This window comes from Trachinotus anak, unplaced genomic scaffold (genome assembly GCF_046630095.1).
Source record: "Trachinotus anak isolate AG129_WGS33_773 ecotype Australia unplaced genomic scaffold, CSIRO_AGI_Tana_v1 ptg000005l, whole genome shotgun sequence".
NCBI lineage: Eukaryota > Metazoa > Chordata > Actinopteri > Carangiformes > Carangidae > Trachinotus > Trachinotus anak.
The window spans coordinates 2,858,627-2,875,854 of NW_027273856.1; the positions used below are offsets into that span (position 1 = coordinate 2,858,627).

At 40.8% G+C, this 17,228-nt stretch overlaps 1 protein-coding gene across 3 annotated transcripts in view; it reads right to left on the bottom strand.

The window, feature by feature from the left end:
* Positions 1-17,228, bottom strand: part of pcxb (pyruvate carboxylase b) — a 283,342-nt gene that overhangs the window by 222,841 nt on the left and 43,273 nt on the right. For all 3 annotated transcript variants that reach the window (XM_071477747.1, XM_071477748.1, XM_071477749.1), the window contains exon 10: positions 1,854-1,972. In XM_071477747.1, coding sequence (XP_071333848.1) covers positions 1,854-1,972 — 119 coding nt within the window. The remainder of the gene's footprint in view (positions 1-1,853; positions 1,973-17,228) is intronic.

The window sequence follows — 17,228 nt, forward strand, 5'->3', positions numbered from 1 at the left end:
TGAGATTAAGGAAAAGTAACAGATAAGAGAATAGAAAACTTTTAATTAAACACATTACTTTGTGTTATATGAATTTAAATGGAGATGAACAATATTTTTAAATGCCAAGCACCTACCACATTTGACTATATGGAGTTTTAGTTTGCTTTAAAGATATCCAGTTTAGAAATGAAATTTATTAGAAATGAAGATTTGTTAATTTAAGACCCCCTTTAATGTCTAATATCTGTCACATATCAGGGCAATGTGTCCATTCCCATTTTAAAATATCAAGCTTGTGTCCTTGTGCAGTTTCACTAGTATCACTGTGGGCCAGTGTTTTTTTTAGTGTTTCATTTCTGTGTATTATGCAGTAAACGTTAGGGAGAACTAATACTTCAGCACCAAAATACAGAAACGTGACAGTACTTGTTTTTCCTACAGTACTGCAGGTACAGAAGATGTCACAGGTAATGAAGATGTGATTCTTCTGCGACTCACAAGGGCAGTACACAAACTTGAAGAGGCAGTCACAGTAAACAATAAAACAACACGTGAAATGGCAGCAGCAGGGATGTATTCCAGAAAGTAGGTTCAGTAGAAACACAGTCTGCTGCGACTTGTGGGGGGGGGGGGGGGGGGGGGGGGGGGAGAAAAACACACCAAGGCTATAATTTAATAAGTCAAATGAAAAATGAATGGCAGGTGTATATCCTTGAATAAATCAACAAGGAAACCTCCAGGCTTACAAAGACAAATATATGACAGACTTGACCTTAATTATATACTAGTTCTTACTGATGTCTAATGTTATGCATCTCATATTTGTCTTTGTGACTTTCAGTCCAACTCAGTTGGACGTCAGTTTACTCAGAGGTTTGTTCAGTCTTACACAGCTGATTTATCTCACTCTGATGTCATGCAAATATAGCAATTTGATCAAAGAGCTTCTTTGTATGTTTTTTTTTTTGGTACTATACACAAAGACAGAGATGAAAGAAACCAAACCAGAGTGTAGACACTGATAAAGACAGCAAGAAAAAATGGCATACAGAGTTGTCAGTCAGTTGTGGTTGCCATAGGAACAGATTAAATCACTTTGTTGCCATGCAAATCTCCCCCCTGCCCATAACTTCCTGCACGGGTTGATTGTTAGTCTGTCAGCTTAATTCATTAATTGAGCTGATTATGCAGCAAGTCAAATATGAATTAGTGTAATTGTAGTTTTCGGTGTGTACACACATCAGTGCTGAACAAAGAGTTATTGAGTCTGGGGGTAACTGAGGGGCTTATACACCTGTACCTGTGTGGTGCTTGTGTTTATGTCTTGCGGGTGTACTAGTATGAGACCCATCTGTGTTGTTTCAGCTGAGCAAATCTCTAAGGTCATCGGTGGAGTGGAATGCTATTTATATCTTTCATTATTCTCTCATTCTCACCTCCCTTCTTCATTCGCATTGTCTCTCACCCTCTCCCTGACCTCATCTTTTAGCTTCTCTCTTCACTGACTCCACCTGTTCCAGCTCTCTCCACCAATCTCTCTCTCCCCCACCCATCTCTTTGTACCTGTCAGCTTTCTGTCAGTCCCTTCTTCCCCCTTTTTTCCCCACACTGTCCATTTTTGCCTCTCTGTCACATACCTAACATCACCTCCACTCTTTTCTCAACTATGCCTACAACCTCCTCTATACCTCCAGCCTTCACTCTCTCTACTTCAGCCGCTTCACAGAGTGGGAACCATCTAACCTTGAAGCTGCACACCTGTCTGTGGACAGATGATACCCAAAAACGCACACACAAAATGACAACCCTTGCAACCATCCAGCTGCCCACCGGTCTAAACCCGTTCACACGTGGAAACACCTGCTACTTACTCAGTGATTTCTTCGGTGACCGTGTGCTCAACCTGGAGTCGGGAGTTGACTTCAATAAAGTAGTGTTTGCCATGTTTGTCCACCAGGAACTCCACGGTCCCTGCGTTCTCGTACCCCACCTGCAGCAAAACAAAACACGGTGAGAAACCACTGTTACTACACTGTATTATCCAAGTAATAATATTAGTTGTGTAAACACTCAAGAAGCAGCGCTCACTCATCTTAATGAGCCATGAAACCAAAGGCACAGAAAACTCCCATCCTCTCTCTACGCATATGACTACATAAAATGAGTCAAGAACAAGCATCATGTTTTATTTGTATGGAAAGAGGAGGGTCTTTTTCATAATTTATCTGTAATGCAGTAATTAGGTTATTAATCAAGGGGGATCTATTGAACACCCATCCTCATAAAAGACCATTTTCCCATCTACAACACTGCAATCAGACTCAATCAGTGTCAGGAATAAATATGAAGCAATTTCTCAGTTTTATGGGTGCACGGATGCTAATCTTCCTCCTGAGCTGAGTCATACAGTGTAAACATTGCATAAAGAAGAATATATTCACCTATACTATATATGTCACTCTGCATACACTATATACACACCTTATCACTTATCAAGTTAGACTGACACACAACTAATTAGGTTTGTAGGATTTTTTTCTTGATTAACAGAAGGAGAAAATGGTCATTTTGAAGAGATTGTGACAAAGTAATCTCAAGTCAATGGTCCACTGACCAACTTTTTCTGCGCTTTCACCTCTTCTCACAGTCTTAACCTATGTTAAGTCAATTTTATTCATACAGCCAAAAACAAATTGTTAGGATTTCTACAGCATAAGATCCTCCCACTGACCTTACCCTGAATTTGGATCAGAAAAAACACCACAAAAAAACGCACAGGAGGAGGCAACCCCTCATCCAGGAAGGACAAATATAAAACAAACATTTATAATATGGACAGAAACAGCAATGGTAAAATTACAATAAAACAGAGAGACTATGAAATAAAGTGCTAACATATGAAAAATACGGATCAGAGCAGATAAGGTGAACTTCCATGCTCATATCTGCAAACTGCTCAATGCCATCACAACATGTTCACACTGAATGTATCTGTACATTTTCACTAGCAATGCATTTCATTTGTTTCCCCACTACATTATCTGCTGCTGGCAATCAATCATGCTTTTTATGGTTGTGTTCAGGCAACCTGGGCGAGGACGGGGAAAAGATCATGGTCCTGGGTAAATAATGAAAATGTCAGTGTACAAGACTGAGATGCTACATACACACAGTATGGAGTTCAGTGGAAGACAAGGAAGCTATGCTGCCTTGAGTGAGATGAAATAAAGCATGTGACAGAGAAAGCATAGTGCCTGAGACCTCTTACTGCATATCTTTGAGGTACAGGGATCATAACTGTTATTCGTTCAAGGACAACTCAGTTTTTAACACTCAAAAGTTTCTAAAAAGGTACAAACCATATCTTTGATGGAGGACTTCCATTTAGTCTGCCAAAAGAACCATTTCTCTTCTTGGAACAGAAATGTTCTCATTTTAATCAGCACTGTGGTGTGCAAAGTTACCCTTTAAAATGCATTGTACTGCTCTTTATACCTTTTAGAACCATTCAATAGCTAGTTTTATTGCTTGTTCTTCATTTACCAGACAATAACAGCCCATACTCCAGTCTCTGCTAACGTCCTCAGACTTGGGTGTTTTTGCACAGCTTTGCTAGTGACTATTAGCATTGGAACTTATTGAATCTGTGTGTTCCTCCAACTTCAGAGTCACCACTGCGCCAAACTAATATTTCACATTCTCACATGCTGATTTTCACTGGGTTATGTGGTAGGATGCTGCACTGTAACACCCGAGCCGCAGCTCCTTTTCATTATTTTTCATAGTTTTTACCCAGAGCTGTTATGTCTCTGCAAAGTTTAGGGGGAATCTGAAAAAAATCGAATGTCGCACCTGTACATAAATGTTACTTTTGGAGACTAAATAAACAAAAATCTCAATATACAATCATCTAGTGTAATTAGTATGCTTTGCTTAGATCACCCTCAATGGATTTTTCTTTGTTTTTCAGTCACATGTGGCTTCACTCCAAGTAAAACATGATAATTGTGAGGGAAATTAGCATGTTGGTATATCAACACCGGCGCTTTCCATACTCATCCTTCAAAACTCCACTTTGGGATGTCTCAGCTCCAGTTTAATTTTACCCAGTGGGAGCTGCAAGCGGAGTGTAATTGCAATATAAATGCTATATAAATAAAGTTTATTATTATAATTTTCAGACAAGGCGGATTTACACAAATTACACAGATGATTTGAGCAAAGCAATCTGATTGGTGTTCCAAGTGTTTTTACCAATTTAACCAATCCAGGCAGCTCAATCCAAGCTCCTCAGATCAGATCCAGCCACATGACTGATTCTTCTCATAATCAGAGCCATGCCATGTTATGAACCATACCCCGAGTTTGAGCAAAGCAAATATTGGACGAAAACAACATCCAAACATCAGAATGAAATTAGACCGCTGCGAGCAAATGTCCAACGCAACACAACACAAAACAAGCAGCAAAACAGCAAATCTATCTTTTCCAGGAGGCACAGATGTGAAAACCTAAGTAAAGCACAACCCATCTGTAAAGATCTGTCTATAGCTGTTTGATGAACAGAGTTTTTAGTTATTAGTTTTAGTGCTGAGCATAATGCTGCAAAACAGACTGAGTAAACAAATCAGGAGGAAGTGAACGATCCAATTTAATCACTCTTGTCTTCAAACAAAAAAACTAAATGCATGTTTTGTCAAAAATTGTTAACTCAGCCTAGTGCTTTCAGGAGGTTATTGATTTCCAATATTTGGTGAGCATAAATGTCAAGACAATCAAATGGGTAGAGGAAAAGAGAGGGATGGATAGCAGGAATAAAGATGGCCCAAAGCAAGAACTGCAGCAATTAGAAATTTATGACTAAACAAGCACAAAACAGTCTAAACAAATGGCTCACAAATGTTGGAGATGCAGTAACAATGAAAAGTCCATCATGCATAATAAACAGGTGTGTAAACAAATCTTTGGCACCAGCAAAACATATGCTCAGACTGTGTCAACCTCTCAACCAGCCCATAACTAACACAACTACATTTGCTGTGAGGTGAGCTCATCTCAAGAGGAAATAAGAAACAAATGAGGAGCAAAGTACACACACCCACATGCAACACGTGTTATATTCACTGCTACCTTGTAAGACATCATCAGCAGAGTTTTCTCTGCAGAGAGAAATTAGCCCCATTTATAGCATCTCTAAATCCCCACAGGTTCTACCAGAGAGACTCATTAAAGGGATCATAGACACCTCAACACACATGGATACAAACGTCAACAAATTAAAATGTACGAGCACCAACACATGCACACTGGGACATACAAACACATGAAACCTATCAGCACAACACACCTCCACGCTCAAGGGCTCTGTAATGTTGTTCTCTTGCAATAGAGTCTGGTTAAAATTACACAGATAAGGAGTGTGAGTGTGTGTGTGTCTCTGTGTGTGAGAATCTCTTGTGCAGAGCTCTTTTTACCCAGCAGTTCGGATGATTAATACAGAACCCATGACCTCAAGAACACACACAGTGTAAATCCATATACATGTGCACTGTATATATGTCTACATGTATATAGTCCACACACAGGCACAGAGACTGTGGTACACTGACTGTATATGCTTACAACTGGAATACTCTGCACACACATGCACTTGCACACAAAATGCTAATTTTCAGAGTAACCTTTCTTTTAACCTTCTGTGTGCAGCCACATTTTTAATTGTATTTGTGCATGTGTGTGCACGCACTTCCTGTGCAGCCTGCAAAAGGGACGACAAATACACACAGCTAGTGCCCAAGGCATCACTGATAAACTGTAGCAGTGAACGACAGTAACACAGCAGAAGACATGCACCAACCTCACACACCTCCATAGACTTCATGCACGCAAATTCACACACAATTTGTGTCACTCCATATTGCACTCGCTCTCCCTCGCTCACACTGACTCAATGAGCGGTAGTAGCAGCCAGTGTAACAGATTGAGTGGTCACTGTTTTATAAGCTCTGACAGCCAAGTCAATTGGCTGTACCAGCACAAGGTGAGGTCATAGGGGAGCCACACACACACACAAGCATAACGTACACACACACATTTAGCTCTCTGCTGCTGTCCACTTTGTGTGTGTGCTTTGTGCTTAAATGATCCCAACACTGATGAATGTACACTGGAGTATTGCTCTGAATAGAAAGTGGCAGAGACAGATAGCTGGTACTGTAAAGCACAAGGAGCAAGACAGTGAAACAAAATGCATTAAGAACAACTCATTAGTAGAGGAGGAAAAGGGTTGATTGTAGAGGGGTGGAGAGAGTGGGTGAGTTAAAGGAAGATTGGTGGATGGATCAAATAAGGAAAGAGACAAAGAATGAAAGCGTTCAGTGGGAGTGGAGAGACGGGACAAAGAGATGTATGGAGTGAAAGAGTGGATTATCAGACATCAGAGAGAGGAAGAATAGCAGAGAGCCTCAGTGAAGGAGGCACTGTCAGTCTCCTTGTTTCTCTCCGTCCAAGCACTTCAGCTTGAAACCGTTTGCATCGGTGATACAGGATGTCAAAATTCAAATCCAACGAGGAGTCCTGACAGCTCCCCCGTCCCCCATCTCCTGTCTTTACAAGGTGATGCATCAACAGGAACACAGTCACCACAAGTGGTTGACACAAGGATAAACAAAAAGATTTCTGCTGGATCTGGTGAACTGTAGTTTCTGATATTGCTGATGGCTGAGCATCACTTTAATCCACGGGTCTTTACAGCCTTTCAAAATATGAAGTTAGGCCCCTATGATGTGTTTTTTTGGAATATATTTGGCCCAGAAATGCTGCTGCTGACCACTGCATCCTTCATGGCCACAGACTTGTGAAATCATTATTTCTGAGAGGTTGATTATCATTAGGGTGGGCAGACTCTTAAAAGACTCAGGAGCTTTAGTGTAGCTGCCAACACAGTCTGAGTGGTCTTGCATAGCCAGACCTCCAGATCTCCACAGCGCTGTGTCAGCGCTGGAGAATGGTCTGGTTGCACCCATTATCATTCTCCTATAGGGGGAAAAATAGATGCTGCTTGTTTTTATTTCTTTAAACCAATCACAGTTGACTTGGGCGGCACAGAGCCCAGGATGCACCTGCAAAATAGTGTCCGTTTTGGTGGAACACTTGCACTTACGGAGGTGAGCACTGTTATTACAACGGCTAATACCCTGCAAAAGTAAACTCCACAAAAAGTATGTATGTCAAATGTGTTATATGACTCATACTGAGAAAACTATTTGACAATTATGCGCTACAGGTGAGAGGAGGAGCTCACTGGACTCAACATGGAGCCGTATGTAACCTATATCACATAAGCTCATGTGAAGTGGAACGAATCGGTCAGGTCAATGTCGCTGGGGCATGTTGCTGTAGAGTAAAATGATGTATCAAGTGTATAGGTCGCTAGCTCACAGGACGTTGTTGTTTGCCCACAGTGAAGGGGATTTTGAAACCGAAAACATGCAGATAGCTGAGTGGGAGGAGAATGCCGCATGAAATATGCAGTAAATCGCAGGCTTCTGCCACAGTCTACATCCAGTGATCCAGACTATAATCTGAGCACCTCTGAAACATACAAATCTGGCAACAGCTGATGACATCAGTCCTTGTTTTGCTCTGCACGCTCGGTGAGCTTGGCGTAATAGCACATGCAGCAGTTCTCCACCTGTGCAGGTGGAGAACAAGAACAAGCTGCAGTCCAAGACAGTGGAGTTACAGTCCGTCCACAGGATTAAAGATCCGACTGCAGGCAGGGAAACACACGATAAAATCAGAGCGGAAACAGGATGTGGATCGTGATTCAGTTTGTGAGTCATATGATCTTTTACCCAGACCACCCACCCCTAAACTTATATCAACTAAACTGACCGCAACACAATCCAATCCTTTCATTTTTGCACTTTCGTTGTGTTTTGTCCACCTCCAGTGTTGCGACTCCTCTCCCACTGCATAAGCCAATGAAAATTAAGTGTGTGAGAATGTGAAATATTATTTTGGCGCAGAGGTAAGTGACAAAAACACACAGCTAGCTAGTTCCTGGTTTTTAGTCAGTGCTGAGCGTCACTTTATCTGATTAAAATAAGAAATGTCAAGAGCAGTTCCTCAAATCAGTTTTGAGTAACTTGAGCTCTAAAATAATCTGGGATGTTTTCCATTTGTTCACTTTCTCTGAATTTCAATATTTCAATAGGCTTTTCAATCAACATTTAAGTTACATAAAGAATTATCTGTTCAGACTCAGGATCAACATAAAGGGTGAGGGCCAAAAAACTTGATCAGGACATCATTTCTATGTGACATGCTCATGTTATTCTCATGCTGGCAGCTACTGAGTTCATATCATTTTACACTAAATGTGTTTTGTGTGAGGCCTCGCAACAGAGTGTGTTGGAGTTTCATAGTGTTTATGCTGAGGGCTACTTTACAATTGTCTTGTGTAACCCTGAAAAGATTTAAGCTGGCAGTTTTGAGAAGTGTGTAAGTGTGTGTGTGTAAGTGTGTGTGTGTGTGTGTGTGTGTGTGTGTGTGTGTGTGTGTGTGTCTGTAGTCGTGTTTTCTGCTGGCACTGCACATCATCTAATCTTTATCTTCTTTGGCGAAGCAGAGTGATGTTTGGGATTTAGGTTTTGTAAATGTAGACACTTTACCAGTGTGATCCGTTTTGGCTTTTGGAGCCTCAGTATCTACGATTCAGCAATTTGTGATTAGCCTTTGTGTCCATAGTGCCTGAGTGCTATGTAAGTCCATTACGGTGATGATCGTGCAGAATACAGACACACCAGGTAAAAGCATATGAAGCAGTCTTCACCCCACTTATTTCATGATATAACGTGAAGCTTTTTCTTTGTATGTGTCATGAAATAACTCCTTTTAAGAACAAAAACCTCCATTTCACAAGAGGTAGAGTTTCCAGCATCAAGGTGAGCACAAGTGTACAGCATACAGCCAACTATAAAACAGGATTGTTGCTCTTTTCTGCCAAATTTTGGGCCAGGTTTTCTCTGATGTAGTGTGCATGAATCTAAGACTGCAGGGATGTCTTTATTCTGTGTGGAGGCTTTGCTTTATTTGAGGTCCTTAATGCAGTTTTATTTCTGCAAGGACAAGAAAAAAAGGATCCAAGTAGATAAGGGCTGATGGTGAGCATAACAATCTGCTTGGTCTTTGAAGTCAAAGAACAGAAACGAGAAACAACATAGAAACATGGAAAGAAATAGAGGAGCACTCACATTTTTTTACCACAGGTTTTAAATTAAATTGAGTCCACAACACTACCTGCAAATCAGTGAAAAACCACCATGCACACAGTCACTCAATGGTCATCAGATCTGTGCTACACAAGAGGAAAAACGAATTTCTTTCAAGGTTGCTGCTGCCAGATTGCTGTCACTATATGCAAATCCTGTGAGGAACAACAATATTAATGTTTCACTGCACACCGCACATGAAGCCAGTCCCCTACCATCTCGCTCAATGCCCCACATCTACCAGCCAGAAAGCAGTACATGCTGGGTCATGAAATGTCCAGGGGCAGGCACAGTAATGTGGAACACTGCTCCTCAGCTTTGTATGTGATGTGCACCATGCAGCAGGGGAAACAAAACAAATCAATTGTTCAATCGATGGCACTGACCTGTTAAATGTCTGGTAATATTAGTGTGTGTGTGTGTGTGTGTGTGTGTGTGTGTGTGTGTGTGTGTGTGTGTGTGTGTGTGTGTGTGTGTGTGTGTGTGTGTGTGTGTGTGTGTGTGTGTGTGTGTGTGTGTGTGTGTGTGTGTGTGCGCGCGCGCATTTTTGCTCTTGCTCTTTGGGACCTGTTCTGGTGTAAACATCGACCTTGTCTGGACCAGTAGTCCTCATGGGGACCAAAGTCTAGTCCTAATGAGACACAATGGTTATGGTTAAGATTAAGGTCTGGGTTAGGTTGCCCGTAATAAATGGAAGTTAATGCAATGTCCCAACAAGGATAGCTGTGCAAACTTGTGTGTTTATGTGTGTGTTTATGTGTGTGGTGCAGCACAGCTTGTAAGTTTAATGCAGGGTGACTTTCAGAACCAGTGGACTGACACCAGTGGTCACTTAATGGTTTTGAAGACATAATCAATGCATAAGGTGACTCATGGTGATTAATAATAGCTATTGTTAGCCTTGATTCACCTGTATGCAAACACACTGGCTCTAAAACACTTGTGGGAACAGTGAGGAAATGTTTGTGCCTGCACACAAGGGAAGTCGCAACACAATAAAACAAATTATGTTTTTCTGGGGTGTAGTATTTTTATTCTCCCTTGAGGTTTCACACTCCTTTTCGTCTTTTAAAAATGACATTTGGATTTTTAGAGGGTTTGCCTCAGGAATGTGAAACAATAAATCTGTAATCTTCTGTTATGGCGTTCAAGGATAAGGCTGCAATATTCTCTATTTTTCTTCTTGTCAACAAATCCTGTGACAAGACCAAAACCCCCAGTGACTTGATCCTACTAACAAGTGTTGTCTATGTAGTAAAAGCTATTTAAAAAAAAGCTATTAAAAACACATCAGCAAGTCACAATGTTTGCCCTACAACACATGTTGGACCGCTGCGGGACCTGAAAAAACTCTGGACGGGCAAAAACTGAGACCTTTGGAAACGGTGATGTAGACACCCACGGTCGATCCCTGATTGGCTCTCATCAGCCTCGGCTACAAGAGGTGAAAGCAACATGGATGACAAATCACAAGCGTTACCGACCTTGTTTTTGTTGTGCAGTTAAATTCTGCATTTTAGCGGAGATTGTTTCTGATACGGAGCTAAAACAGTTTCCTGGACGGAGGTTGTTTTCGTTTTAAAATGAAAACGTAGCAGTGTGGATGTAGCCTTATATCAGAGTCACACTAGGAGAAAAGAGGAATGTACATCAACTATCACTATTCAACACTCACATGCTCATGTGTACAATAAAGACAGACAGACATGAAAAATCTGAACCCATCCTTTAGGGAACTTGCTGGGTTCCTTTACAGCACCAAAATACAATATGCTACGGCAGAGCTTCTGGCATTGCCAAGGGATGGAATAAAGTAAAACACAGATGTGGGAAAAACATCAAAATTTTCATTATGGCCTAAGGGAAAACTGCAAATAGTGACAAGAGGGAGGGGAAAGAGGAAAGAAGTGCTACCATCTTTATGACAGCAGCAGAGTTTATGGCGAATGTGGCCTTTATTTTGAAGAGTAGCACTAGCAAACTCAGCCATGAAACAGAGGCTGATCATATAGACCGATTCCTTTTTGATTTTGATTTTTCTATATTACACAAGGGTATCACAGCCTGAAAATGAAACGCTGTTTAAAGGTGCGACACACAGCAACTTTAGAGGCACACAGTCACATTGGCCAGAAGCTATTACATAACCAAAATCCTACAGTACGTTTGACTCTACCCTCCTCTCACATAAACATCACTGCTGCTTCTCTCCTTTCACTGCAGCTCTCTTCTTTCCTTTCTTTCATTTATCTCCTCTCTTGTGGGGATTGGAGTTAATCTGGTGCCAAGATTTTCTGTAATCTGATCCAATTCCCTTTCAGACTCGCAACACACACAACTCTCATCCGATTCATAGCTGATATAACCACAGAATAACACAAACACACACGCACGCTCACAAATAGATCAGCTCCATTTCAGTGGTGCCACCTCTCTAATCCTTGTGCTGCAGGGAGTCGCCAAAGCAGCGGTGCTCACCCACCCAAACACACAGGGTACACAACCCAAAACACACACACACACACAAACATATACATTGACGCACACATGCACACATATCACATACATGCCTAAAAGGCACACAAACTCATCATCATAATGAGCACAAGCATGTGTACGCCCACACACACAAACAGACCCATATGCACCCACACGTTCATATTCATCCCAGCTGTAATGGAAAGGAGCTTGAGCGGAATCCCTCCATCCATTTGTCAATTCAAGTATTCATCCCTCCATCCCAGGTCTTCTCCAGGATTTAAGTCCATCACTTATTTCTGTCTCTTTCAATCACACCTGTCCCTACTCCCACCTCTACCTTCTGCCTCGGTACTTAAGATTCAGGTCACCCCCCTCCTCCTTCTCCATTTCTGTTTTCCACACTTGCAGTTTCATTTTTATGCCAAATGATTTGCTGGACAACATGTTTGGTCATCAAATTTGTAATAGGAAAAACAAACATGCAAAGTATGAGGGATACAAAGGCTTTCACAGGTCTAAATGGGAGGGATAAAACAACAACAAATTGATCCTTATTGCTATTCTCATGGGAGAGGTTTTAGTCAAGAGGATCTGGTAATTGGAAATTTTACTTATTATGTCGTTAATTCTGGTGGAGTATTGAGACGGGATAAGACTTCCTCCTGAATTGATGCCCAAATTATCCCATGTTTAAGTGTTTGCTGAGCACGGTCATTAGTATTACATAAGACACACTTAACAGGTTCTCAATTTAGGACCGGAGCACGCAAGCTTTCCTTAAAATGTGTTTGCAACTGTGGCCTCTTGATGTTTAAATTCTGGTGGGCAGGTTAGGCTTTTCTCCACGCTGGTTAAGCTGTCAGAAAGTATCTAAACCACAGCATACATACTAATGAAGAAAGAGGAGAGTGTGCCAAACATAGCAGAGCACTCCTAAAACTGTTTTACTGACACATGGTTAAGTCAGAAGGCGTCTTCTGATATCACAGATTCTTCAAGTTCACTGCGGTGCTACCATCTCTGCTGGGATGTACCACAGGAAAAGTCAGGCTACGTCCACACTACTCTGGAGTTTTCAAGCTCCAAAAACAGAGCATTTTGGAAACGCTGCTGGCCTCACACCCGGTCGCTCCCTGATTGGGTCTTATCATCCTCAACAACCAGTAGTGAAAGCAACATGAGTGTCAAATTACAAGTGTTACTGCCCTTGTTGTCTTTGCTAGCAGCTGTTGTTTAGTGAAATTCTGCACGTTAACACTACAACTGCCTTTGCTTTCCTTGTTTGTAGTATTTTCTGCAACTAAACAGCTGAGCACACCACTGAAAACACTGTTTTAAAATGAAAACACAGTAGTGTGGCTGTAGCCTAAGGGATTCACCAAAGTAATGGATATCCATTACTTTGGATTCACCAAAGTAATGGATATAAAAAACTGCACATAGCCACTCATAGAGCTGTGCACCTATGGCTAATAAAATAAACGGCTATAAGTAATAATTAATTAATTAAGTAATAACCTCCTTAACTTCCTCAAGTTACATATTCTTTCTAAATGAACTCCACATGTGTAGTTTACATTATGTTTACTCATCCACTGAAAGGTCAGAGGTCAGGCTCATCACGTAACACGAGTGAGACTTTATATTATTCTCAAGGACTCTTTAGCAGCCTGGATGAATGCCAACACAAAGGGTAAAAAGTTGGCCCTTCACTTGAAAGCATGCATCCTTTCTCATTACACCACTATAATGCCACCACCTTCTGCAAACCTGCACATTTATTCAGCAGTAGATAAGGATGCGCACACAGAGCCTTGGAAAAATGGCAACTCCTGACAGAACACCCAAAAAAGATAAAACCCTGTATTCTACAAATAATCCACTTCTTTCTGAAGTGTGAGCTATTAATTTCTGCTGCTCCCTCCCTCTGTTCTCTGCTCTCTGATCCTTCCCTTTGCTTTTCTCCCTTCATCTTTTTCCTCTACATGGCTACAAGTCAGAAAAGTTATTTTTCCAAACTGCCATGTCTCCATATGTGGCACTTGTCCTTTGCTCCACTTTCATCGCTCGTCTCCTCTCCCTTTATGGTTATCGAGCCTTCAGAAAATAAGTCTTTTCAACTTGAAAATTTAATAAAAAAGACAGAGAGAGTGTCCAGAGTCACTAGGGGCTGAAAGGTCACAGATGGACAGATGGCAGGAGAGCGATAAATGGACGTATTGACCAGATGAGGGAGGTAGATGGTGAATGAAGCAGATGGCTGACAATGAAGACAGTAAGGGGAAAAGAGATGCAGGAAAAGTCAGAGAAAGAAACAGAATAATATACCAGAGCTATAAGCAAAAATCAAAGGCAGCAGATTTACAGCTCTAGAAGTTGACAGGGTGTTAGAGGACTGAGATGAATAATGACTGAATTGTGTGATGTAAGAGTGATGAAAGGAAGGGCCACAAGAAGCAGCAGAGCTGCGAACATACTGTACATGATCTATGTGACTCAAGTCTATGAACTACAGCAAAGATGACAGTTTAGAGAAAATGTCCTTTTCAGACACAGAATATGTGACATGGCTTCATCTGTCTGCTCATGATTTATCTGTCAGTCAGATGAAGGTGTTCGCCACAAAAATGTTCATTATGGCTTTTATTTTGATATGAGAAGGAGAAAGGTTTTAAAACATATTTTACCATTGAACCTTTAATTATTAACCACTGTCACTGCAAGAGATGTTCATCCCTACTTCTTACTCACGCATTGTTCATTTGTTTATTTTATAACATCCATTTTATTTATTCTGCTGCCTCTTTTCTAATGGTCTACAATGTACAAGAATAGAGTTGAGATTTGTTTTATTCCTATTTGCTCACATGCTGGATGTAATACTTTCAATTGTAAATAATTCATTCCATGTAATCCTGGATACTGTGGCTGTACTTTAAATGTTGCTACTACTGACTATAATAATCACTGTCAATGAGCATCAGACAAAAAAGTATATATGGCCTTTAGAATGAATGTTAAAATGCTCTGATCGACATTTTCAATAAACAATGTTGAGTGCTCCATCTGCGTTATTTCTGTCTGTCAAGTAGCTATTTTTATGACAAACAAATCAGACAGTCTGTAGCTGCAAACAGGCTATTTCAATGTGATTTTGGAGTCATGACAACATCAACGAAGGTGTGGATGCAAAAAATATATCGATCTGTTGATTTTCTCACATTACTGAGAAATTCTGTGAACTGACTGGAAGCGGTGAGGCCATCAGCCAGCAGGGTGATGGGAGCTGTACATAGTGTGGAAGCAATGCAGCCATTAACGGCTCACACAGGAGGCAGAGAGAGAAAGAGGAAAGGCAATACAGACAGATTTTAAATCCACCTGTGGACACACAGCATTGTGAACTCAAACTCTGATCTTTACTATCAATTAATTTGAAGAAAAAAAAAAAAAAAAGTCATCAAATGGAAAGTGCAGCCATAACTTTAGATGTAGTGAAGGAACAGAGACAGAAAGCTAGACTCATCCCAAAATAATACCACACAGTTCAGGGAAAGTGTCTGTGGGCTGATTCACTGTCGGCAACGCAACCTAGACTGTCGCACTTTATGACACCATAAACTAAACACCTCAGCACTGCGAGTATGTGTGTGCACACATCTTATGCCACATAATGATTTATTTTCTCTGCTTTTTCTTTACCTCCTTGGCCTCATAATGTTTACCTGTCCACCTGTTTTTCCTCTCTCTTTTTCCTTTGTGTCTTTTCTCCGCTTTCTGCAGAAATCACGGTTTCAACTTTGGCCTTTTATGAAATATCACTGACAGCTGACTTCTGCATGTGAAAACATTTTCATATCCCTGCTACCAAGATAGACAGGTATAAAATAGACACATTTTTCTTATTGTTTGGAAACATCAACTCTACAGGGTATTAAGACCATAAAAAAATTAGCCTGATCTACTGCTAAAGATGAAAAATTAGGTGCCATTATATTTTGTGTTATGGATTTCATGGACGTTCTGCTTTGAAATAATTTTAAGATTAGTCTGTGTTTGTGTAAATCAAAACGGTATTATTATCCAAAGTAACCCAATCAAAGCAAGAGACAAGTAAGAAAGGAACACTTAAACGTAAAGTTTGACAGTTTCAAAATGTATCTATTTAACTATCTCAGCTTTAATTACCACCTTCTCCTACATCTCACTCCTTTAATATGAGACCATAATGTTTTTATAAGTGTCTTTCTGATTCTCTGCCCTTCTCTCCATCTCTGCCTGCTCCTCTCTCTCTCTCTCTCTCTCTCTCTCTCTCTCTCTCTCTCTCTCTCTCTCTCTCTCTCTCTCTCTCTCTCTCTCTCTCTCTCTCTCTCTCTCTCTCTCTCTCTCTCTCTCTCTCTCTCTCTCTCTCTCTCTCTCTCTCTCTCTCTCTCTCTCTCTCTCTCTCTCTCTCTCTCTCTCTCTCTCTCTCTCTCTCTCTCTCTCTCTCTCCTCCTCCTCCCACTGCTCAATCTTCCACCCACCTCTCCATTTCTAAATGAGTGGTGCTCTCATGTTGGTATGACCAGTTTTCATGAAGTGAAGTGCCACTATGGCTGCTGCACAGTGTAAGGTTACATGTACATTTATTGTAGTAAACTGATTACAAAACTTTTACATTGCAGAAAAGCTGAACAAGACATATGCTAAAAGGATTACACACACTTTCTGGTAAACTGTAGGAACAATCGATATTTAGATTTTGACACTGAGCATTAAAGCAAGCATGTGCACACCATGTGATACATGTGATATTTCACTGATCGACAGTTTGGGTCAAGAAACTTCCTGGAAAACTCAAACTTTCGGGGTCAGCTCATGTTGCACCTGTGGGTATGAAGATAAAACCAAACTAATTGAGCATCACAAATTTAAGAAATGGGTTTTGCCACAGCAGTTTTTCCCTAAACAGAAATCCTATTGACCGTAACTACAGTAATTACATCAACTGTGGCTCTGTTCTATAGCATATGTGAGGGTTCAGTGAGACAGCATGCATAATGCAAGGGACGAAGAACTGCAGAACTAAATGGTATGCAGCCATCATTTGTTACTAATGTCAGTGCTTTTCATGCTGTGAAAAAGGGCTATTGGTTTACAGTTTAAAGTGATCTCACACTGTTTTCCTGCCCAACAACCTGTTTCAAAAGAAATTGCACATTTTTAAAAAAGGAAAAAAGCACTGACTCCATTTCATTGCATCTTTGAATACAATAACTTTCCCTTCCAGGGACCCAGAGGCTTTTCAAATTTTTATGACTGCTCTATCCCAGTAATCAAAAATCAGTGCTGAATCACATTTTTGAAGTAATCTCATGCTCGTTTGTTGAGCACAACAAAAATGAAGGTCTGGACACTTGCTGAAAAGTTGAAACTTTATATCCCTCAAGTGCTGAGCGTGTGGTGAATTCAAATAATCACAAAAACCACAGGTCAAAATGTCAACACAGT